Source organism: Hibiscus syriacus, unplaced genomic scaffold, assembly GCF_006381635.1.
Source record: "Hibiscus syriacus cultivar Baekdansim isolate YM2019G1 unplaced genomic scaffold, ASM638163v2 tig00110159_pilon, whole genome shotgun sequence".
In the NCBI taxonomy this organism is placed as follows: domain Eukaryota; kingdom Viridiplantae; phylum Streptophyta; class Magnoliopsida; order Malvales; family Malvaceae; genus Hibiscus; species Hibiscus syriacus.
This window is the reverse complement of record NW_024062607.1, coordinates 422,992-445,887: the sequence shown is the minus strand read 5'-3', so window position 1 is coordinate 445,887 and position 22,896 is coordinate 422,992. Positions and strand designations below refer to the sequence as shown.

The 22,896-nt window shown below is 34.7% G+C and overlaps 3 protein-coding genes across 3 annotated transcripts; 1 reads left to right on the top strand and 2 right to left on the bottom strand.

Annotated features, from left to right (window-relative positions):
- The first annotated feature begins 563 nt into the window (after window positions 1–563).
- On the top strand, window positions 564–2,574 carry LOC120216275 (translocon-associated protein subunit beta-like). Its single transcript, XM_039213761.1, has 6 exons — window positions 564–761; window positions 1,437–1,535; window positions 1,619–1,727; window positions 1,830–1,901; window positions 2,040–2,045; window positions 2,299–2,574. The coding sequence occupies exons 1-6, from the start codon at window positions 583–585 to the stop codon at window positions 2,416–2,418; spliced, it is 585 nt and encodes a 194-aa protein (XP_039069692.1). The 5' UTR covers window positions 564–582; the 3' UTR covers window positions 2,419–2,574.
- Window positions 2,575–4,206: 1,632 nt separating this feature from the next.
- On the bottom strand, window positions 4,207–5,254 carry LOC120216218 (GEM-like protein 5). Its single transcript, XM_039213705.1, has 2 exons — window positions 4,804–5,254; window positions 4,207–4,723 (listed from the first exon to the last, which is right to left on the bottom strand). The coding sequence occupies exons 1-2, from the start codon at window positions 5,222–5,224 to the stop codon at window positions 4,236–4,238; spliced, it is 909 nt and encodes a 302-aa protein (XP_039069636.1). The 5' UTR covers window positions 5,225–5,254; the 3' UTR covers window positions 4,207–4,235.
- Window positions 5,255–5,945: 691 nt separating this feature from the next.
- On the bottom strand, window positions 5,946–8,596 carry LOC120216217 (protein AUXIN SIGNALING F-BOX 2-like). The gene is made up of 3 exons (XM_039213704.1): window positions 7,863–8,596; window positions 6,962–7,457; window positions 5,946–6,870 (listed from the first exon to the last, which is right to left on the bottom strand). Exons 1-3 carry the CDS (start codon window positions 8,342–8,344, stop codon window positions 6,100–6,102), a joined length of 1,749 nt encoding a protein of 582 aa, XP_039069635.1. The 5' UTR covers window positions 8,345–8,596; the 3' UTR covers window positions 5,946–6,099.
- Window positions 8,597–22,896: the final 14,300 nt, after the last annotated feature.

Below are 22,896 nucleotides of genomic sequence, written 5' to 3'. Positions count from 1 at the left end.
ATTTTTCTAAGTTTGTAAATTTGTAATTGTCTATTTTAGAGTGTTCTCAAGAGTTTGTGGTATAATTCTTGAGGGAGTTGTAAGGTTATACATTGTCTTCAAAAGTTGATACAAATTAGTAAATTTATGTAAATTCTTAATATTAATAATTTAGATAGTGAATGTAGACTTTAATTTAAAAAGTCGAACTACTCTAAAATTTTGTGTTTAATTTTTTATTTTTATTTTAAGCTTCTATTAGATTATTTTAATGGTCAATTCAACTTATTTTATCTCCTCGGTTGACTCAACGTTATTTTTAATAAAATTAGCCGCTCTGTTATTGTCTTTCTTTCCTGTCTAAAACAATTGACGATTATAAATAAATACAAAAAAAATTAATAACCGTAATAAATAATGATACAAGGATTCTTTTTTTCTGTTGATTTAAATGAAATACGTCATCCTTGCACAAACCACGCTTAGGCTGAATATAATAAACCCAACTCTTTTCCGTTGATTCAGATCTTCAACCATTTCAATTCCTTATTAAATAGAATTCAAAATATTAATAATATAATAAATCTTCATTTCCAGCAGACCATGGAGTCGCTCACCGGGAATTCATTGATGAAGGTGTTGATGATTCTTTTCTTGGTATCAGCATCCACTGCCACCGGCGACCCCTTCATTATTGCCCACAAAAAGGCATCGCTCAACAGACTCAAAACCGGTGCCGAACGTGTCTCCGTCTCTATCGACATTTACAATCAAGGCTTCTCGTGCGTTTCCCTTTTCATTTCTCTTCAATTTTATTTTATTTTTCCTTAAATCCCGTTATTGCAGATCTAGCTCTGTTTCTCCATCAAGGTGAAAGTTCTTAATTTTGAACCGGTCTTCAATTATCGTTACAATTTCGAGATGTCTTTTCTTTTATATATAGCTTACCACGTATTTTAGGTCTTACGTGATAAGCAGCTTGTTTGTTTTTCCGAATTTCGAAATCAATAGAAAGGAAGTGAGCACAAATCCAATTTCATTTAGTTTTCTTTATTTCAATTACAAATCTGATTATTTTAATATAACAATAATAATAAACAACACCATTTCCTTTATGACTTGTGAATTTGCTTCTCGTACTTTGGAATGCTTAAATTTTATATGCTTAGACCCCCTAAAATTTCGCCTTCTTCGTGAATATGAATTTATCACTGTCAATTCTTGTAAAAGAGTGATATTACTCAACAGTCAAACCAATGCTTGGATGAAATTTGGAAACTTCTGCTTTGGTAATGTGAAAACAAGGCATGGTATTTTCTCCCCTTTTTCCATGCTCCTTCCAATGCACTTGTGAAATTTTATATTTTTTCAGATTTATAATGCAGTCTTGTGGCGTGGGGATATTATCTGACTTGAGCAACAATCTTTCTGAAAAAAAAAACTAAAAATGAAAACAGGACAGCATATGATGTGAGTCTGGTTGATGATAGCTGGCCGGAAGATATGTTTGATATCGTCAGTGGTAACACTTCGAAGTCATGGGAGAGACTTGATGCGTAAGTTTTGCCTTTCTGTAATTTCATTTAACCTGTTCTTCCTACATTGAATTAATTAAATTGCAAAATTTTACGATCTTCAGTGGCGGTGTTCTATCACATTCATTTGAATTAGAGGCCAAAATACAAGGACTGTTCAATGGTGCCCCAGCAGTTATTACTTACCGCGTTCCCACAAAGGCCACCCTACAGGTTTGAGATCCATAACAGAGTCTATTTTCCTCGAAGTTTAAGGGGAAGTGGGAAAAAGGTTGGTAACAAGCTTTGCTGCTCCAATATATTGTTTGTTTTTAGGAGGCATATTCAACTCCAATCTTGCCTTTGAACATCCTTGCTGAAATACCTCCTGAGAAGCAGCTTGAGTGGGTAAGTTCTGTTTAGAAAAACCATAACCAATGAATTGAAGTTTTTCAGTATCCTTTTCCTGTTTCCAATGTTACTAAAGGTCTTTTTTTTCTTTTTGTGGAACTCGCTTTGGTTGTGACTCGTGACTAAATATTGAAGGCTAAGGTATGACTCTTTCTATATTTGTTAAATAATCAAGCTTATAAAATCTTGATTCTGGCGCTTTTTTTTATTAATCTGATGTAATAAAAAGTAATAAATGTTCAAAGATAAGGCTCAAACCCCTAACATTCCTGGTGCTCGAACCCGAGACTTCAAGAAATAACAATAATTCTTTTACTACTGAGGTCACACAGTTCGTGCTACTTCCTAGTCCTTCAAATTAATATGAACGAGCTTTTTTTTTTAATTTTTGCAGAGATTGCTGACTCAGTATGGAAATCAAATATCTGTGGTCTCAATAGTGGTTTTGTTCATTTACCTAATCGCTAGCCCATCGAAAACTAGTGCTGCAAAAGCAAGCAGGAAGAAACGCTAAGCGCTTAGTTGCTGAGCTGGGACAGACCAAATCAATAACTCGTCTACACTCACTCAATGCAGCAATCTTTCTCTCTGTTTGCAATGAGAATAGTGTTTTTTTTTCATTTGTCCTGGAAGACGGGATTTTTGCAACTAGATAACTACTAGTGGGACTAACGGTTTTTAATGGTGGTGATCAAATCCATAGAATCCTTATAACTGAGGATTTTAAATATTAAAAAATATTTTTATAAAATAATAAATATTATTGAATATATTAATAGTTTATTAAATACTATTAAAATAAAGACATGATATTATATTAGGGTGGTGAGTGGATTAAAGTTAACACGGATGGAGCACGAAGGCCGCAAGATGGCTATACAACGTGTGGAGGTGTGATCCGAAACAATAAAGGGGAATGGATATTAGGTTTTACCAAAGCTGTAGGGATATGTTCAGTAGTTGAAGCCGAACTCTAGAGAATCTTTGAAGGTTTAAAACATGCCTGGAACATAGGCGCAAGGAAGGTAATAATCGAAACCGATGGTGGGGAAGCACTCGAGCTATGCTTGAGGAACAAAGAGGAATTGAGAGCGCCTAGTATCGTACAACAAATAGAGCTTCTAGTAAAGAGAGAATAGATGGTAAGCTTCATGCATACCCGAAGAGTTGCGAATAAAATAACAGATATTTTGGCAAAGAAAGCACAAAAGGACGACTTTGAAGGAATAATCTTCATGAAACCACATGGGGAGGCTATCGCAAGCTTCTAGGAGGAGGGGAACACAACAGAGTTTAATTAGGATACGCTAGTTGAGGAAATGCTCACGTGCGACAGTCTTAATATACGGCTAAAAAAGGTGTTACAGGTTTTGTTATTGTTTAAATAACAAAACCGGTAAAAAATACCAGAAACATTATTAGGTGCTACCGGTTTTGTTATTATTAGGCGTTTTACCGGATTTGGTAAAAATGATCGGAAACATTATTAGGTGTTACCGGTTTTATTATTGTTGGACATTTTTACTGGAAATATTAAAAAAATGATGTTTTAGGTAAAAATAATAATATTTTAGGTAATTTTTTTTATCGGTTTTATTATTTAAACAAAACCGATAGCGTCTTTTTTTAGCCTTATATTAAGGTGTCGCAATGTAGAATTTCCCGCTAGTTGGCTTTCATTTTTTCACGAAAAAAAAGAGTTGAGGATTTTAAATATTAAAAACTATTTTTATAAAATAATATATATTATTGAATATATTAATAGTTTATTATATATTATTAAAATAAAGACATGATATTATATATTATCATCTTAATAGTTTATTAATTATAATTTGATTTATATATAATATGTTTTCAATATTAATCTAGTGTTGAACTTGATTTAGTGGTAATGCACTCTTATACACCAGTATACTTGGGTTTGAATTCTCTCTCGACCTCAATTATTTTCATAAATAAATTAAAATAAACCTTTAATAAGATATAGGCTCAATTGTAAGTGCCCAAACAATACTTTTTTTTTGCGGCCTTTGCGTTTGTTACTGTTCTTTTCCGGTCAACTAAGAAAACAGAGCCCGTCTGCAATCGAAGAATCGTTGTAGTATAGTGGGGTAACCTGGATTCAAACTCTGAGATATTGTTTTTGTATTCGATTGTGTTCGTCAGTCTGAATGCATACTAGAGGAAGAGAGGTCCGAAGAAAGGATGTTTCATTTTATTTTTACAAAAACGGTTCAGTCGATCAAACAAATCCCACAACCAGATTATGAAAATATCCAAACAAACTAAAAAAGAGTCATGTAACCACATTGTTGTAATCCTCTCTGTTTATGCAGCAGATGGAGGTTGAACAGCTACTCCGGTGGCTACAAAACTGGAAACACTCTCAGACAGATGCTTGGACGCTTTCTCGTAATTCACAAAACCCGTGTACCAGAAATCATGTCCATCCACCGTAACCATCTGTATGTATTTCTCCGATGGTTTCTCCCTCATTATTACAGGGTTCACTATCCCAACTTTGCTCAGAGGTATCATAACCTTGTAATAACTCCATGTTTGCTGTCCTGAAGGTGCATTGAACGACAAGGGACGGTCACTGCAGAAAGCTACATGAATGTTTGATAGGTAAAGAGTTCCAGCTACCGGCCCAGTGGAAGTGGATAAATAGCAAGCGAATGATTTCTTCAGCTTCTCGTTTGGATAAGTGGCGAATGTTTGCTTATAAAGAGACTCGAATCCACCTCCTGATATTGCTTTTGCCGTCACGTTCATCTTCCCCCAGGCAGCTTCCGGTACAGACGACCCTGTTCTAACTGTTTAATCACAAAAACCAAGACTAGATTTTAAGGAAATATCAAATAATGATGACTATTGTCAGTGGTTTTGAACATACGGTTGTGCCATATATTATTGGCCATGGTCTCGGCTTTATGGCTCCAGGTGTTGAAGACTTGAAGCATGGATTCCATGGGGCTGTTGTTTGATTTTTCCACTGGGGAATATTGAAGATACGGAAGATGGTAGTATTGAGCCTGATCACCAGTGCCCCACATGGCTGCCTTCTTGTTATCTGGATGACATGTGGGAACGGCTGGTGCTCCCATGATATGAGTCCCCCATTTCTCTGAATTCTGATCAGACGGAGGGGGAGGCGATGACGATGATGGTACAGCCGCAGTCGCAGCTGCCGCTGCAGGCTGCATATGCGGCAGTGTTTCTTGAACGCTTGGTTGATGGAAAGGGTTGGTGTAGTCTTCAGTTGGAGGGTAGATCGTGGGGTAATTAGGCTGTGATTCTTTGCCGTTGCTATTCATTTTTGTGCTTTAGTTCTTTTGTTGGAAGTTTTAGCTGTGAAAAATATTGCAGTCCTTCAAAAATCAAAGGGTACGTTATATATGAAAAAAGATGAGCCGAATTGCGTGTATCGGTTCCTTAACCATGTCCTGCATTTCTAGAAGTACGAGAAAAATGGCATCTTTAATTTGAGGTGGGAGTGTGTGAAAGCCAAAAAACTTTGACTTGAGAAACACCTCTTGGAATCATCCATCTCTGGTTTCTTAGCCATGTCTCCAATGGTTTAATTACGCGTTGAATTTTACTACTTTCTGTTTATTGATGACAATTAATTTTGTGTCGTCCAAACCTGAAATCGTCCAATTAAAAATAGTTTTTATAGAGATCCTCATCAACACGTGATTATGCTTAATTGCTTATTGGTTTTCTGCGTCTCTGGAATTCGTAATCCTGTGATTTGATAATCTAATACAGAAACCTCCCCAGGATACCCTTCTGCGCCGCCGCCGCCAACCACACGAGGCGTATCAGAGGTATTTTGCAGAAGGGTATACTCAGTATCAACACTTTCCACTACTACAGGACTAGCATGTCTCTCTGTTTCATTTCCAATTGTTTAGACCAAGCTCAGAAAAACCAGAAAGTTGGATACTTTTAGGCTTGTTAACTCTTATTTACTGATACAACGAAAACCGAGTTGAGCTTGCAACACGGTGAAAAAATCAGACTTCAAAATAACAAGGATTACGAATAGCAAATCACTTGTAAATTAAACGATGGTAGCATAACATCTAGATCACCAACCAGCTAAGGGTCCATGAAAGACTAATTGTCCTAACAATGTGCTACTACTTAAATATGCAGAAAAGGAAACGGCAGTGCCAAAACAATGCACCTATAAAAGCCACACAAATTCTGGTGCATCTTTCCTATGCCCGACCACTGTTCTATAAAGGTACATCTTATCTACCTTCTGCCTATCATCGAGGTTGCGTTCCGTTTGTTCGCTTTCATTCATGATCTCAACGTTCAGGCTTGGCATCTTCTTTGCAAGCGTCTTGCAGGCTCCGAGGGTAACTTCGCAAGAGGACATCCAAAGGGATCGCATTGTTTCATACTTTCCCATGTCCTCTAGAAGTGCAGTATCGCCAAAGGGGCAGTCCCTTATCTCTAGCTTGCGAAGTTTCTTACAACCATTCAACACATAAAGCATTCCTTTGTCGCTGTCACCGGCAAAAGCAATGGATAGCATCTCAAGCTGCTTGGCATGCATTCCTATATAGTAAAAAACCTGATCTGTCAGAAGGCCGGTGAGTGATAGTCGTTTCAGACCCTTGCAAGACCGAACAATTGCACCAAATCCTTCATCCAACGGCTGATTGGTTACGGGGTCGGGTTTTATGGGGTCGAGGATGCACAATCTGAAACGGATAAAATTCGTACAGTTCTTGGCTACAGTTATGAGGGCAGCATTGGTCATCTGCTGACAGAAGTAGAGCAATGAATTGAGCTTTGGACACCCTTCAGATACAAGGACCAAACCTTCCTCTGTCACCGCAGCATTTCCTGCATCAAAGGGATCGGATGGGAAAACCCTCAATTCCTGCAATTCTTTACATGTTGATGCTACAACTCCAAGTCCTTTGTCTCCGATACAATCCAGTATCTGCAACATTTAAAGTTTAAACTGATTATTGTCATTCAGTTACTTTAGATGGACACCATCAACCAGATGGCAAATTATTAAAAGACCATACCCACAGACGCTGAAGCTTCCTGCAGTGCTGAATCAGCATTGTGAGCTCATTACTTTGAAGGCCAGCAGCATAGCTCAAGTTCAAGAAGGTCAAGTTCTCGCAAATCGGATAAATTGCCAACATACAACGAGGGGCAACCTCCAAAAATCCTGATAAACTCCTGATCGAATTGCAACCTTGAATGGCAGCTTTCAACATGTTATAGGCCTCAGAAGATGGATCATTTACATAAGACCCAGTACCCAAGTCCACCAGCTGAGGGGCTCGCATCAACAGCCTCTGGAGAGTATCGAAAGGTACTGCTCGGTTCAACCTCAAACTCTTGAGGTCGGGAGATCTTGCCACAAGTCTTTCAAGAGACGCTAAGTGTATTTCTCCTTTGAGGCAGGCGAAATTCAGGGAAACAAGAGACGTAGAGCTCTCAGGAAAGCAACTAAGCCAATGGCCTCTATGATCCTCAATCTCATTTTCTTGCAAATCCAGCTCCCTAAGTACCCTAGAATCAAATAACAGCAAACAGAGAAATCTAATTAAAAGCAACACAGATAAACACTTCACTATTATACCCTCAAAACAGCAAAAGACACACTCACACACGCACACACAAACATATATATATATATATATATATATATATATAATTGCAGCTAAGAAAATGCGTAGTACAAGGAAACTTTGATCAGTCAAGCTGGACCCATACAATTCACCAAATCAAATAGCAAACCTAAATGTATACTTTTAGTATTTATCTACAAGCTCATTAAAACGAATTGCACTTGCAAATTGGAACCAGAAATGGCATCATTAGAATACTAAAACTCAGCCATAACAACCAAGAGCCTCATAAACATCTAGTTGTATCAAAACCCAAAAATGAGAATTATCTTAAAAACAATCTTACCTACAATTAGCGGCAATAGCAGCAAGACCATCTGTGGTGAAACCTTCACAGCTAACAAGAGCCAAAGACTTAAAATTCGGGAATGACTTGGACAGCAGCTCAAGGCTCTCATCCGACACAACCATCCTCTTAAGTTTAAGCTCTTCCAATCCAATTCTACTGTTAGCCATGGCTTCGATCCAAGGGTAAAGGAAGCCTCCCCAGTCGTCTGGCACCAGATTAAAATCGGCAAAATGTGGCTTCCCTTTCAAAGTCAGTGACTTTAAACCTGGGAACCTGGCAATCAACCTCTCTGGATTGATGGAATAACAATTTCCAATGAAAACCCTTTTCCTGCTGCACTTTTCGATCTTGTACCATAATTTGCAAACTAAAGACACTGAGTTCCGGTCCTTGTGTGAGGTAACGAAATCAAACACGTGCTCTAGAACTTCATCTGGGAAATAGTTCATGTTTATTGTTTTTCTACTTTCCCGGAGCATACAGATTTGTTTTTTTTTTCCAACTTTTTCCCAAGAAAACGAAAATATGAGGATGAAAAAGGAAGATAATTTGATAGAAAAGTAGGAGAATGTGACCAGATCTGAATATTTTAACTACGACCCATAGTGTGCCGGGGAGGGAGGAGATGAAGCTTTTACTTAAAAATATTTCGCATCTCTTTCAAGGACCCGAGTTAAAGAGAGTGAAAATCAACTCGAATTCTCTCGATAAAAACTTCTATAATTTTTTAAGTGAAAATGAAAGAAAAAATGGATTCTTTATAAATAAAAAACAAAGAACCACAATTACATTACAGTTTCAGACGATAAAAGAAAACTTTTCACAGATCTGAAGAAGCTCTAGCTTCCGAAAGTGGAGAACTGTTATCTGAATCGAAATTTAATAATTTACAAACAAACAGAGAAAATTTATAATAAAAAAGAAAACAGAAGAGAATAGAAGAGAAGTTTCCCCTTTCTCTGTCTTTCCTTCCTTCTCTCTAACAAAACCAGAACCTGTTGAGATGAGTTCAACTTGAAAGAGAGAGAGAGAGAGCGCTAAACTGAAGCAATTGACCATGGTTGGTTTTCCCCAACTAAGAGGGTTAAACCATGGTTAAATGATCGAAGGGTCGATATTGTTTTGACGAGAGAATTAAGAGAATCTACAGCGTTGAAAAGCGTAGCATGCATGTGTCTTTGTCTCTGGTTTCGAGTCATATAGTAAAAGTAAAGCGACCAGTAGGCAATGGGGGGTGTCAGAGAAAAGAACAACCTTTTTTTTCAATGTAATGACAATAACGCCACTCGAATACAAGGTTTACTAGCTCTTCACGCGCGCCTCTATAGGGTAGTAGTTGCCCCAGTCCACGACACCTCCATGTGAGTGGGGCATAGCCCAATGAAACTGTGTCAGCTTGGTTTTAAATATTTTATTATTCCAATTTTTATTTTTCCCAAGCATTTGCTATTTGAGTAGGATGGTAATATCAGTTTAGTGTTGAATAATTTTTTGGGGGAAAATAATGACTATTGCACAGTAATTCGATTTAATGATTAAATTGGATATTAATGATAAGGGCAAATTATGTGTTTAGTACATAAATTATTAGTTTTGATCTGTTTTAATATTTAAACTTTCATTTTTTTTCAAAACGGCATAATACAACAAAATATCTCTAACGTTTGACAGTAATATTAATTTTGTCACTATTCTTTTTTTAGCATATTACCCTCTAATGTTTCATCTTGGTCAAAAAAACACCCTCGTTGGATAAAATTGTTACTCAATTGACGGTCAATATACGGCGTTACCGGATACATTAAAAGATATTTAATAAATTTGGTTTAGCGCTACCGGAAATATCGAGTAATAATAATGTAATAGGTGGAAATCATGAAGAAATATTAAAAAATTTGGCAACCGACAAACTTAGCTTGTCGGTTTGTGTCGATACTTTATAAAAATATATTGATCCATAACGATATAACAAGTAAAAAAATGACAAAACCGGTCTATAAATGACAAAACAGGTAAAACGTTACCGGATATATTAAAAGTGTCGATACTTTATAAAAATGTATTTATCTATAACAATATAACAGGTAAAAAAATGATAAAATCGGTCTATAAATGACAAAACAGGTAAAGCGCTACTGGATATATTGAAAGTGTCGATACTTTATAAAAATGTATCGATCCATAACAATATAACAGGTAAAAAAATGACAACCGGTCTATAAATGACAAAACAGGTAAAGCGCTACCGGATATATTGAAAGTGTCGATACTTTATAAAAATGTATCGATCCATAACAATATAACAGGTAAAAAAATGACAAAATCGGTCTATAAATGACAAAACAGGTAAAGCACTACCAGATATGTTGATGTGTCGATACTTTATAAAAATATATCATTCCATAACAATAAAACTGGTAAAAAAATGACAAAATCGGTCTATAAATGACAAAATAGGTAAAGCGCTACCAGATATGTTGATAGTGTCGATACTTTATTATAAGTATCGACACTTTTGGAATTTAAAAGAGAATAAGTTATAGCGCTAATAAAGTGTCGATACTTTATAAAAATATATAGATCCATAATAATATAACAGGTAAAAATATGACAAAACCGGTAAAGATCTACCGGATATTTTGATAGTGTCGATACTTTATTATAAGTATCGACACTTTTGGAATTTAAAAGAAAATAAGTTATAGCGCCAATAAAGTGTCGATACTTTATAAAAATGTATCGATCCATAACAATATAACAAGTAAAACCGGTAGTAAAAAAGTGTGCTTGTGTGATCATTTTTATTTCAGAATTTTTATTTTTTTAATACAAAAAATTGGATATTTTAAGCAAAACTCAGTAAGAAAATAACAAAAACTTTGCAGTAACAAAATAATAACATTGGGAAACCCACCATGTAATCAGTTTCTCAAAGAACAAAATCGGTCTAAATTTGCAATGTTACCGGTTTAAATATATCTGTTTAGTTAGAAAATAGGTCAATATAAACGCTACCTATTACATATATAAGCGCACCTAATATATTATTGTACTTAATAATATTTCGGTTAAATGATATAACATAATCGGTCTAAATTTTAACCGGTCACTTATTTAACAGGTCACGCAGTTTTTTAGTCGTTTTTTAGGCGCCGCACAGCAGAATCACCCCAATTTAGTGTTGAATAGTTTTTTTTTTGGGAAAATAATGACTATTGCACATTAATTCGATTTTAATGATTAAATTGGATATTAATGATAAGGGCAAATTACGTGTTTAGTACATAAATTATCAGTTTTGATCTGTTTTAATATTTAAACTTTCATTTTTTTCAAAACGGCATAATACAACAAAATATCTCTAACGTTTGACAGTAATATTAATTTTGTCACTATTCTTCTTTTTTTTGAGCATATTACCCTCTAATGTTTCATCTTGGTCAAAAAAACATCCTCGTTTGATAAAATTGTTAGTCAATCGACGGTCAATGCCTAGAATTGACTCGACAGAATGATGTGGAAGGATATACTGACGTGGCTTGTCCATACCATAATGGATGATGATGTGGCAAATCCACATTAATTAAATACTGACGTGGTATGTTCACGTGTGATGTCACATTAGTAAAATTATTTTAAAATTAATTGATAATAAATAATAATTTAGATTTTTTATTACCATGCGTACTAACCAAATATTATCACGTGACACATGAGATTTTTTATTAAATTAAGAAAGAAAGGATTACACTTACAAAATAATGCGCCACATAAGATTTAAACTTGGATCCGGTGGATGTTATTGTTATACTAATAACCTTATTTAAATTATACTTTAGCCATCAACTACGGCCATTTGATTACAGACATAAACTACGGCTTGAGAGTTTAATTGAGTTTTGTTAATGCTTGCAGGGCTTTAGTAACAAAAAATTAATTACAAATAAATTAAATAAAATTAAAAGATTAAATTATAGAAAAATATATTTGAAATTAGAGAATATGTAATTTAAATTTAATAAAAATAAATTTAAAATGAAAAATTTAATTGATTTTTATTTAAAGTTTACAAATTTAAAATTAATTAAAATTTAAAATATGAATTTAAATGGACTCAAATAATTTTAATAATCTAATATTAATTTTTAAATATTAATTCTATAATTTAATCTTTTCATTTTGCTTTACGATAAATTATTTATTAATTTTTCCTTAATATTAATTCTATTTTTTAATTAATTTTTCCTAAAATAATATATTAACTAACTATAACTTGAGCCCCTCAAATATTAACAAAACCCTAATTATTTAATCATGGATTCCTTGTTTACGTCTGCAATCAAATGGCCATAGTTGATGGCTATAGTATAATTTAAATAACGTTATTATATAATAATAATAATAACCAAATAACTTGCCCGGTGGTTAGGGGTTAAAACTTTCATCCACTAGACTCAAGTTTAAATCCTGTGAGGCGTATTATTTTGTAAGTGTAATCCTTCCGTTCTTAATTTAATAAAAAATCTAATGTGTCACGTGGTAATAAAAAATCTAAATATTATTTGTTATCAATTAATTTTAAAATATTTTTATTAATGTGATATCACATGTGGATATGTCACGTCAGTATTTAATTCACGTGAATCTAACATGTCATCATCTACTATGATCTAGACATGTCACGTCAACAAATCCCTCCACATCGTCATTCTAAGTCAGTTTTAGGCGTTGACCGTCAATTGTCTAATGTTTTTCATATAACGAGGGTATTTTTAGACTCAAGATGAAACATTCGGGCGTAATGTACTAAAAAAATAATAGTGGTAAAATTGACACTACTGTCAAACGTTAAGGGTATTTTGTTGCATTATCCCTTTTCAAAACCATACCTAAAGTTTAGTTTTTATTTCATTTTAGTACCTCACCGTTAAAAACTTTAGTTTTTGTTTCACTTTAGTACCTGATTCAAAATTTAACGTTAAGTATTGAAAAAAATAAAAGTTTTAAGTACTAAAACGTATCAAAATTGATAGTTTAGGTACTAAACGTGTTAAATTTTTAATGGTAGGGTGCTAAAATAAAATGAAAATTAAACGTTATATATGGTTTTAAAAAATTGAAAATTTGAGTACTAAAGTAGACCGAAACTAATAATTTAGGTCCTAAATACATAGTTTACCCTTAAATAAATAATCGTAGAAAATTAAAACTTAATAACAATGGAGGACTCACAATGATAGAATATAACAAAATATACAAGAAAAGTGGATAATAAAACTTATAATTAACAAACAATTTAGAGAAGATATATCGATTAGTGACCAAATGGTAAATTTTGAAAGTTTATAGATTAGTTTATAAAATTATAATTAGACTTTTGAATATTTCAAAATTTGAATTTCATAAACTAATCATATGGTTAAAAATATATTTAATAAATTCTATGAGTTTCAAGACAAAATGAAATCAATTTGGATGGCAATTGGTCACTATATGATTTGAAGACTAAAATATAATATTTCAATATTTAGAGAAAATTTTAAATTTTAAAGAAAATTTCAAAACTTTTAATTCATAAAGTTTAAAAATTTTAAATTTTCTTGAAAGTTTCGGAATCCTTATTCCAAATTCGATACTTTATTTTTAGGCTTAATTAGAAAATAAGTGTTCAAACTATTCTACTTTCTTCAAATAGATGCCCAAACTTTTTTTTATTCATTCATGTGACAAATCTTATAAACATTATTATTTTAAGTATCCGGACCGTAACTGCTAAATTCTGCAATTAAAAGACATCTGTCGAGTTCAGGTAATTTTGTAAATTTTTATTTAAAAAACTTAAATTATATTTAAAAAACCTAAATTTTTTAATTATCTTAAAAAACCCAAACTTTGAAAAACGCTAAATCTAATACATATACACATGGCAACCGTCACCCTCGTCGCCATTACCGTCGATCGAAACTCTACCTAGTCGTGCCTCCACCTGATGAAGAGCCACCACAACCAGAGCCGACCAGAGTTGAATTGGGTTTCTCATTTTGTTTATTTCACCGTTGATTTCGCCACCGGAGTGTGGTTGTTCGGGGGTAAATGGCCATCGGGTGGAGACATGTTCGAGGGCAGGCTCGGTCGATGAAAATGGCGGCCAAAGTGGCAACCGACGTGGGTATCATACTGAAATTAGAGCTTTCAAAGATTTGGGGATTTTTTTAATATTTCTGAAAAGTTGGGTTTTTTCAATAAAAAATATTTTATTTTTTAAAAAATTCAAAATTACTAGAGCATGAAATGTTTGCTTAATATATTTTTTTAACGGCAGTTGCGTCTTGAACACCTAAAATTGTTAGATTTGTAACGTTAAACACTTGGATGAATCGAAAAAAGTTTAGACACATATTTAAAAAAGTTGTATAATTTGAACACTTATATTCTAATTAAGCCTAGTCTTTACCTATGGTTTAGTTGTGTCAGGAAATCTATTTATTTTACTTTTACTTTTCACCTTTTTAACCGGGTTTTTACTTTTTTTTGGTTACATACACTGTGTATGTGGATAAGCTGAATCCTGGATTTCTTTTAATCATTAGGATATTCGGTGAAAAGCTAAGTTTGCTTTAAATGCATACTTCAATTAAGAGTTTGGTTGATGATTGTTATTAGTAATTTTTTAGGATAATTAACATATTATGAGCTTTGTTACCTAATAATAACGCAGGTTTGTAGACAGAGATGTCACTTACTAATCCAAATCATGAATTATTTACGCAGTTTAGATTAATAATTATATTTAATAAAAAAGATTAAGAATTATATCCTTACGAAATTTTATTCAGAGAGAAATCAATTAAATATTTTTAATGCAAAAGATATGAATTTTTAAGTTAATTATACAAACTAGTTGTAGATGCTTCATTATATAATATTAGTCTCATAATTTATTTTAATAAATGTTTTGCACTCACCGATGATATTGTAGATGCTCGATTTGTCCGGGGTCTTTCCCGAAATTGATTTGAGTTTATTATTGTTTATATGATTAATGTTTGGTTATATTTATATATATGATATTAACATATACATATATGTAAATAAGCAACTAAGCAATTATAATGAATGTTAAGCAATTAAAATACATATGACGTGTACTGATTAAATGTTTTTTTTGTTACAGGGCCTACACCAAATTACAACCAGCTGGATCAAAATGGCCCAGAAATCAGAATAACCGGGCTTGGATGTTCAAGCCCATTTGAAGAGGCCCTAAACCCATTAGGGTTTTCCCTCGAGAGGTTTCCAGCGACGCACGAAGCCATAGCCGTTGGATCTGGCATCATGACCCAACGGCTCACAGCTCTTCGTGAATACCGAGCCATCGTGCAGATCAACCAGGAAGAACTCCCAGAACTGTCGGCCACCCCCGTGACCAGCTCACGCCCGTGACCAGCTTGCCCTATCCAAGGCCGTGTCCTGCACATCAAAAAAAGAAAAAAAACAAAGAACATGAAACAAGAGAGAGGCAGATTTTCAACGGAGAGAACACCAAGCAAAAAGACATAAAAACAATAGTCATCGTGTGAACAAAGGGGGGGGGGAAGGATCTATTCATCAGCAACCCAAAAAAAGGAGAGATCGAAAAAAAAACAGAACTCAACCAAAAAAATATCCATCAGCCATCAACAAGAGAGAAACCCAACCATTAGTCATTTTTCAACCAGAGATAACCAGAAAGGCGAAACCAAAAAAAATCGATAAAACAGAGATAACCACCAAACAGGAAAAAAAACCCTTTACCTTCCCTGTCGGTGGAAACGCAACCCTTCACCTTTAGTTGGTTTTCCAGTTGTTTCGGGGCCATGCATGTGGTTTTAAGCCTCGGGTTCTAAGGATTTGAGGGGATTTCAGGTCTAGGAAGGTTGAGGGTTCGGGTTGTGAAGGAGAGGATTTTGGTTTCTCATCGGAGCCTTTGAGGGGCGAAGTCCACGGCGGTCGTCTGGTTCGGCGGTGAGGGAGAGGGTTGGCTTTTTTTGTGAGGATTAGGGTCAAGATTCGGGTAAGGGAACTCTTAGATGGGTTGTTAGTTGGGGGTTATCGTCGGGGTTGTTTAGGGTAGCAGCCACGGCGGTTGCTACGACGGGTGGCCTTGGTGACCACGGGTTCGTTTAGGGTTTAGGGGAAGAGAAAGGAGAGAGGGAGAGCAAGGCGACTGGGGCGAGAGTCTTCATCTGTTTAGAGAAAGAGATATTGATTTTAGGGTTTAGAAACCTACCCTAATATCTGGTATATCACAACGTCAAAACGGTGTCGTTCCTGGGTTGCGTGAAACGACCGCGTTTCGTAGGGATGGATATCTCCGTGTTTTGGGGTTTGGGGTAACCACTCGTGAGGTCCAGTAAGTTCATCTTGTTATATTTTGGTCCTTAAATCGAGCCTTGCTGATATGTTAATTTTGTCTCTTAGTTTTCTGTGAATTTCATTTTAGTCCAAGAATCGTGTTGGGACTATTTTCTTACTGTTTTTACATTTGATATGTAATTTTAGAAACTTGTATTTTGGTCCCTTAGCAAAGTTCTGAATCTTTTTGTTTGTAACTTCTGAGTTTACGCGCTTTACATTTGAGTACTAAAATCAAGTTGTTTTAAATTTTATTTTGTCATTAGGTTTTATGTAGGTTGTAATTTAGCCCTCATTTTCTGATTCCTTGCATTCTTGTTACCTTTGACATTTGGCCTGCATTTTCGTTAGTTATCAATTTAGTCCTACAGTAGGTTCATTTCATTTATTTAGTATCTTGCATTTTGGTCTGCATGCCTTTGTTATTTTCTGTTTTCGTCATTTATAATATAAAATATTCATAGGCATGTGTGAGTATGATATGAACCACTGATGACATTTTTTTGTTTCATTTTTTGGGTAGTAATTTATATATGCAAAAATGTTTATTTCGTCTAGGATATTATATGTTGTCTATATAGTCGTAGGTTTGCATGTATTTAAACATTAAATAGGACTTAATCTTTCGTATCAATATTTCATGCATATTAGGTATTGTGATAATTTTTCTTTTTTTCTCTTCTTATTCTTTCTTTAAATTATTATATGAAAAGCATGTAGATACTTTTTACATATTATAATGCATGTAATGTACATAAGTTTAACCATCTTAAAATATTGAGAATCCCTTAGCATGTTTATAAAGTAGATATGTATATATACATATTAATATTAGTGTGTGCATGTTTCCTTTTAAATATCTTTTTTAGGTTCAAGCATTTGTTCAAACATGACATTTTTTATTAATTATCACTTGACATCATCTTTGCATAACGTATGTTAACCTCTTGTGCATGACCCGACGTCGTTACATAATCAGATTAAGGGTAATATTCTTTTAATTTAAAATTGTCGGAATGGCTTCTCCTAACTTACTAGAGAGTTGTTTTGACGATTTTAAATTAAAAATGTATTCCAACAGTGTCACCAAAAGAATTGATTAATCACTTTAAAATTTGGGAATGAAAGAAAAATAAATATTCAGCTATTTAAATTATTTGAGAAAAGATCGTTAGAACTCACCTAAAGATTTGGTCTCGATATTTTTAAATAATCGAATATCATTTATCTTTCTAACGACTTGGTAATTTTAAATTAACATATTTTGTTGTTTTTCAATGTTACAAATTTGCATTTCTGTTGTTTAAAGGGATCATTAATCAAATTAAATTTGAACTTGTGAAATTCGTTGCAAAGACATTAATTAATCGACTAGGTACCGATTTAGGGCGTTGTGGGGGTGCTAATCCTTCCCCACACGTAACCGACGCCCGAACTTGGATTTTGGTAACGTAGACCGTAAATTTGTCATTTTAATTAAAATTAATTTTTATTTAAAATGACAACGTTTTTGGGTGCCCAATCACACCCTAATCAAAGATTGGTGGCGACTCCTCGAACCATATGTTTTTATCGTAAAAGGAATTCCAAATTTTCGAAACGAGAGGTTTTCTAAAATTGTATTGTTTTTAATTAAAATTCGATTAAAAAGATAATAATTAAAAATGATGTGGTTTCCAAAATCTCGCTTCCACTTTAAAAATCGTTTCGACAGCTTGGCGACTCTGCTGGGGACACTTTTAGAGAGTCAGGCCTATAGTCGATTAATTAATTGTCTTTGCAAACGAAAGTTATAAGTTCGCTTTGATTTGGTTTTTGATCCCTTATTTGTTTGAATTGTTTTGTGTGCATCTTAATTTGTAATTTGGGTTAATGAGTAAATAGTTGTACTAATGTGTGATCTACATGTTTTCAGTTTTCTGACTTTCACTTTAGTCTATTGTTTCTCTTGGATCGAGGCAAATGATTATGAGTTTCTCCACTGTTGCTGTAAACCTTTAATATTTAGAGCATTCTAACTGTGCTCTGTCCCGTTAGGTAGGGGTGAAAGCTACGCTTACGTGAGAAAAATTACTTTTCTCCGCATGGGCTTTAGCTAGTAACCTCTGGGGTACATGCTTTATGTTTATGAGTGAAACATTGAGTTTCCTCGTATGGACATAGGGAAATGTATCCTCTCGAAATTGAACTTGATCCGTTTTAAGCCTATAATAGGCGAGGATCGAGGGTCTGGCAAGCCCAAGGGGGCACCAGCAAAGGACAATTCGAGGACCGTTTTAGAAATACTGAAACTCTGCCCATCTTATGTTGAATCTCTGTCCGCAGACACGAAGGGGAAACTCATTCTAACCTTTTCCTCGAATTTATTTTTGCAATAAGTATGAGAACTAGAAAAACATGTGGTTAGGTTTTATATTTTCGCACAAAACATGTGAATTAGATACCATGCAGTTAGGATCTTTTATGAATGACAAAACATGTGGGTAGATATCATGTTGGGTAGGATCTACTAAAGCATGATTGGGTAGCCAGCATGTGAGGGTAGGTTTTATGTGATGTTTACGGTATCCACTATCTTGTTGTTTATCTTATGTGTACTAACCCATTTTTGTTCTATGTCTATTTTATTGTGATTTTATTGCATTTGCATCCTCATGTCATCGAGGGGTGTTAATTCATAACTGATTGACTAACAAGAAGGCTGACCATATTGAGGCAAGCAATTCTCCACTATGTAGTCAAACCAGGAGATCCAGAGATGTTCAAACGATCCATGAAGAACACCCGATGAATGAAGAGATCTGAAGCTGATTGAAGAAACTGTAAAGGCCAAGATGTTGAGTCAAGGGATAGATACAATCGTACCAAGGACGAGAAGAACATTCATCAAGACGAGAATGTCATTCATCAAGACGAGAATGACATTCATCAAGACGAGAAGGTCATTCATCAAGATGAGAAGACCATTCATCAAGACGAGAAGACCCTTCATAAAGACGAGAAGACCACATCGCATGGAAGATAAGAATGAAGATTTTTATATTCAAGACATCCGACGTCATCAAATGTGATGGAATACGCCGACGATTTTGAAGGTGCAATACCAGATCCCATGAAGAGTACGACTCAAGGAAATGAAGAGATGAAGACTCACAGTTGTATTTCGACTACATGGTGTACTTATTGAATTCTTGTTGTCTAAGTGAACGGTTGTTCTATAAGTGGTCACTTTCGGGATTAGCACCTCGTGCATTTGCATTTGCATTGCATGTATTTGTTTAAGTATTTTACATGCATTAATTATGAAAACACGGAAATAACTTATGAAAGATTTTTGTTCAGTAATAACAAGATCATTCATTCATATTGTTCCTCATCATCGTGAGCAAACAAATGGAAGCAAGGGAGCATTCTAATGAGAAGTCACAAGATCAGCTGCAAGAACAGTTACTCGGGTTACAACAAGATAAGAGGAATCAAGCATCAGGTTATCTGCAAAGCGCATCGAATCAAATGATCCAGGTGCTAGCAACCAAGGCTGCTGGCAGAGAGAAAGTGGAGGATAAAGGAAATCAATCTCATCAGACTAATGCACCAAGAGTAATAATTCGCCCCAGAGCATCTAACTCAAACCAAGGGAAGAGCCTCGTCAATTATGGGCAGTATGAGAACGAATTCAAGTGGTTGAATGAAGCCGTTAAAAATATGAAGGTTGTTAATGCCACTCACAAGGAATTAGAAGCCAGAGAACTCAGTTTGGTCCCTGACTTGGTCATCCCACATGAATTTAGGGTGCCTAATTTTGAGAAATATGATGGAACCAGTTGCCCCCTAATTCATCTGAGGATGTTTTGTAGAAAGATGGAAGGGTACTTAAATGATGATAATTTGTTGATTCATTTCTTCCATGACAGTCTTGATGGTTCAGCTGTAGTATGGTATAATTATTTGAACAAAGAGCAGATCCAGACATGGGTCAACCTAGCTGATGCTTTTCTGGGGTAATATCAATATGTTAAAGGCTTAGCCCCAAAACGTCATCACCTTCAAAAGATAAGGATGAAAGCTACTGAGAGCTTTAAAGAGTATGCCCTAAGATGGAGGGGAGTGGCAGCACAAGTTCAACCTCCTTTGGTAAAAGAGGAAATATCACATATGTTTCACGATTCTCTTCCAGCTCCTTTCTTTGAGTTAATGTTGGGAAATTCGATGAATGACTTCAAGGATCTTATGCTGGCTGGAGAGTCAATTGAAGATGCAATCAGTAAGGGAAACTTGAAAGTCACTTCCAAAAGCTCAAGAAATGAAGAGCGAAAGGTTGGTGAGGTGAACGAATGTCACATCCAGAGCTCTCACAACCGCAAAAGAAAAGGGGCGGTGGGTTGTTCGAGTCACCCAAAGAAGGTCCTACGATCAAAAGATACTCTGAAGGTGTTCCAAATTTCTATCTCAGATTTATACCCACATTTGATTAAATATCAACATCTCAAACTGAAACCAATAAAATTACCACCAAACCCTTCTGGCCACAATTACGATCCAGATAGTGTCTGTAATTTCCACTTAGGGGCATTGGGCATGCTACGGAGAATTGTAGGATGTTGTTCAAGGAGATAGAGAGGCTCGTTGAAAATGGGACATTGACACAAGAATTGGTGGAACAATGGATGACGAGCTCGAGTGAGGCACCACAGCCCAATATGTAGCACCTGATCGAATCAAACACCACTGCATCAGAAGAATAATGGGGGCATCCTGACTGCACAGAAATCATTTTGTTCATCGTGAAACTTTTTGTCATTTGCAACATCTTGTTTGAACATGTTTTTGTCATTTTTCTCAATTTTTTTAAAAGGATTTTTAATGAACTTACGTCATTTTCCAAAGGTCATGGGCAATGAATCAAGTTTTAATCTTGTAATTCTTTGAATATCAAATGAGTTAAAGGTTGTTTTGCTACTTCATTAATTATATGCTTTTGAAAAGAGGCAAGATTAGACCTTTCATGTCCGATCCAAAGCCGAAAGAACCATTGGTGGACTCCTTACCCGAAATAACACAGAGACTAATCATTGACATCAATTCCCCAACCTCAATAAATCCTATGGGCATGACGAGGACCTTTCCTGCAATAAAGACAAGATGGAGTGTAATAAACCAAGGGCATGTGAGGACTACGTATAAGAAGAAGAAATAAAAGGAATCATTGAAATAATTCTATCATGCATTAATTATATTGTTTTCATGTAGATAAGGTTAATCCTGAAAATTCGTCCCCCTGGGGATATTTCTTTTACGAAGACTTCCATGTATGAGATGATGAACGACTTTGTTTCATTTATCCTATATATATATATATATATATATATATATATATATATATATATATATATATATATATATCCCTTGTGGTCCCCTTTTGAGCCTATAGTTTTTTTTATGATTCAACCCAAACCAAGGATCACCCTCCACACTGGAGGGAAAAGGTAAAGAACATCTGCTCGCACGAGTGAAGATTATCAATCCGGATTTCGTTACAGAAGCAAGTCATAACACTATGAGGCATACCAAATACAATGCGCTCTAAGATCAAATTGAGTTGTCATTATGAAGAGAAAGAAGAGAAATGTAGAAAGAGAAAAGGAAAAGAAAAGAATAAAGAAAAGAAAAGAAAAAATTGAAAATGAGGAAAATGAAAAAAAAATGAAAGAAAATCGATCAAACACCTCAAGACGAGTGGTTCAAACATTTTAATTTTACTCACCGAAGATCGTGAAACATTGAAGGTAAAAAAGAAGAAGAGAAGATGCACGAGCAGATTCAAATTAGGCAGAGCAAGGTTGAAGACAACAAAACAAATTGATCCTTGGTTCGATGACCCTTAAACACTTGTTTGGGCCTATTCATCATTTTCTTTCATAACCATGAGCCATGGCCCACATTACGTGCCTGAAAAGTCCCTTCCAATCATACATGGATTTCTAAGTGGAGAGGCTATCTTCAGACTTCATTCCGCCCCTCAGGGTTAATTTTATTTGTAAATAAGTTTTTAAAATAAAATCTTTAATGCATGATAAGAAGAAGAATAAAATGAGGGTTCAAGACGTAAAATTTTAGATAACGTCTTGAAACCAAAGGAGAATTCGAGTTGAAAACCTGAAAAGGTGACTCGAATATGAAGGTTGTCAACCACTATACAGAGGGGTGATATTATACATCTCTTAATAAAGCATTACACAGTCCAAAAGCGCTCACGAAGACTGAGAACCAGTGAACATTTCCAGAAGAGAAGTAAAATGTTTGCCTTATCAAAACGCCAGAATCAAGGGTGCAAAAAGCTAACCTGAAACACATTTCTTTCCCAAGTTAGCCTAAGCCTTTTGTCAGCATTAATCTTTACTCTTTTCAAATGTATATAATTTTTGAAGGATTAAAAGAGAATTTGACTTATATGATATTCATTGAACTCTTGTTTTACAATTTGTTTTGATTGTGAGTATGAAGAAAATGACAATATTTTTGAAATTTATTCATAAATTTTTCACATTCCCTAAAAATAAGAGAATGGATAAAAACATTTTCAAATAGGACAAGTTTCAAATGGGAAAGGTCCTTGAGGCTGGCGAGACACTTTTTG

What these genes read in the sequence shown, in the direction of transcription:
- LOC120216217 (XM_039213704.1), bottom strand. Translation starts at nt 8,344, where the DNA reads ATGCTCCGGGAAAGTAGAAAAACAATAAACATGAACTATTTCCCAGAT. An exon ending in GCTATTGCCGCTAATTGTAG is followed by an intron (nt 7,458 to 7,862) that starts GTAAGATTGTTT and finishes ATTTGATTCTAG; the next exon opens with GGTACTTAGGGAGCTGGATT. An exon ending in GGAAGCTTCAGCGTCTGTGG is followed by an intron (nt 6,871 to 6,961) that starts GTATGGTCTTTT and finishes TAAATGTTGCAG; the next exon opens with ATACTGGATTGTATCGGAGA.
- LOC120216275 (XM_039213761.1), top strand. Translation starts at nt 583, where the DNA reads ATGGAGTCGCTCACCGGGAATTCATTGATGAAGGTGTTGATGATTCTT. An exon ending in TCATGGGAGAGACTTGATGC is followed by an intron (nt 1,536 to 1,618) that starts GTAAGTTTTGCC and finishes TACGATCTTCAG; the next exon opens with TGGCGGTGTTCTATCACATT. An exon ending in CCACAAAGGCCACCCTACAG is followed by an intron (nt 1,728 to 1,829) that starts GTTTGAGATCCA and finishes GTTTGTTTTTAG; the next exon opens with GAGGCATATTCAACTCCAAT.
- LOC120216218 (XM_039213705.1), bottom strand. Translation starts at nt 5,224, where the DNA reads ATGAATAGCAACGGCAAAGAATCACAGCCTAATTACCCCACGATCTAC. An exon ending in CAATAATATATGGCACAACC is followed by an intron (nt 4,724 to 4,803) that starts GTATGTTCAAAA and finishes GTGATTAAACAG; the next exon opens with TTAGAACAGGGTCGTCTGTA.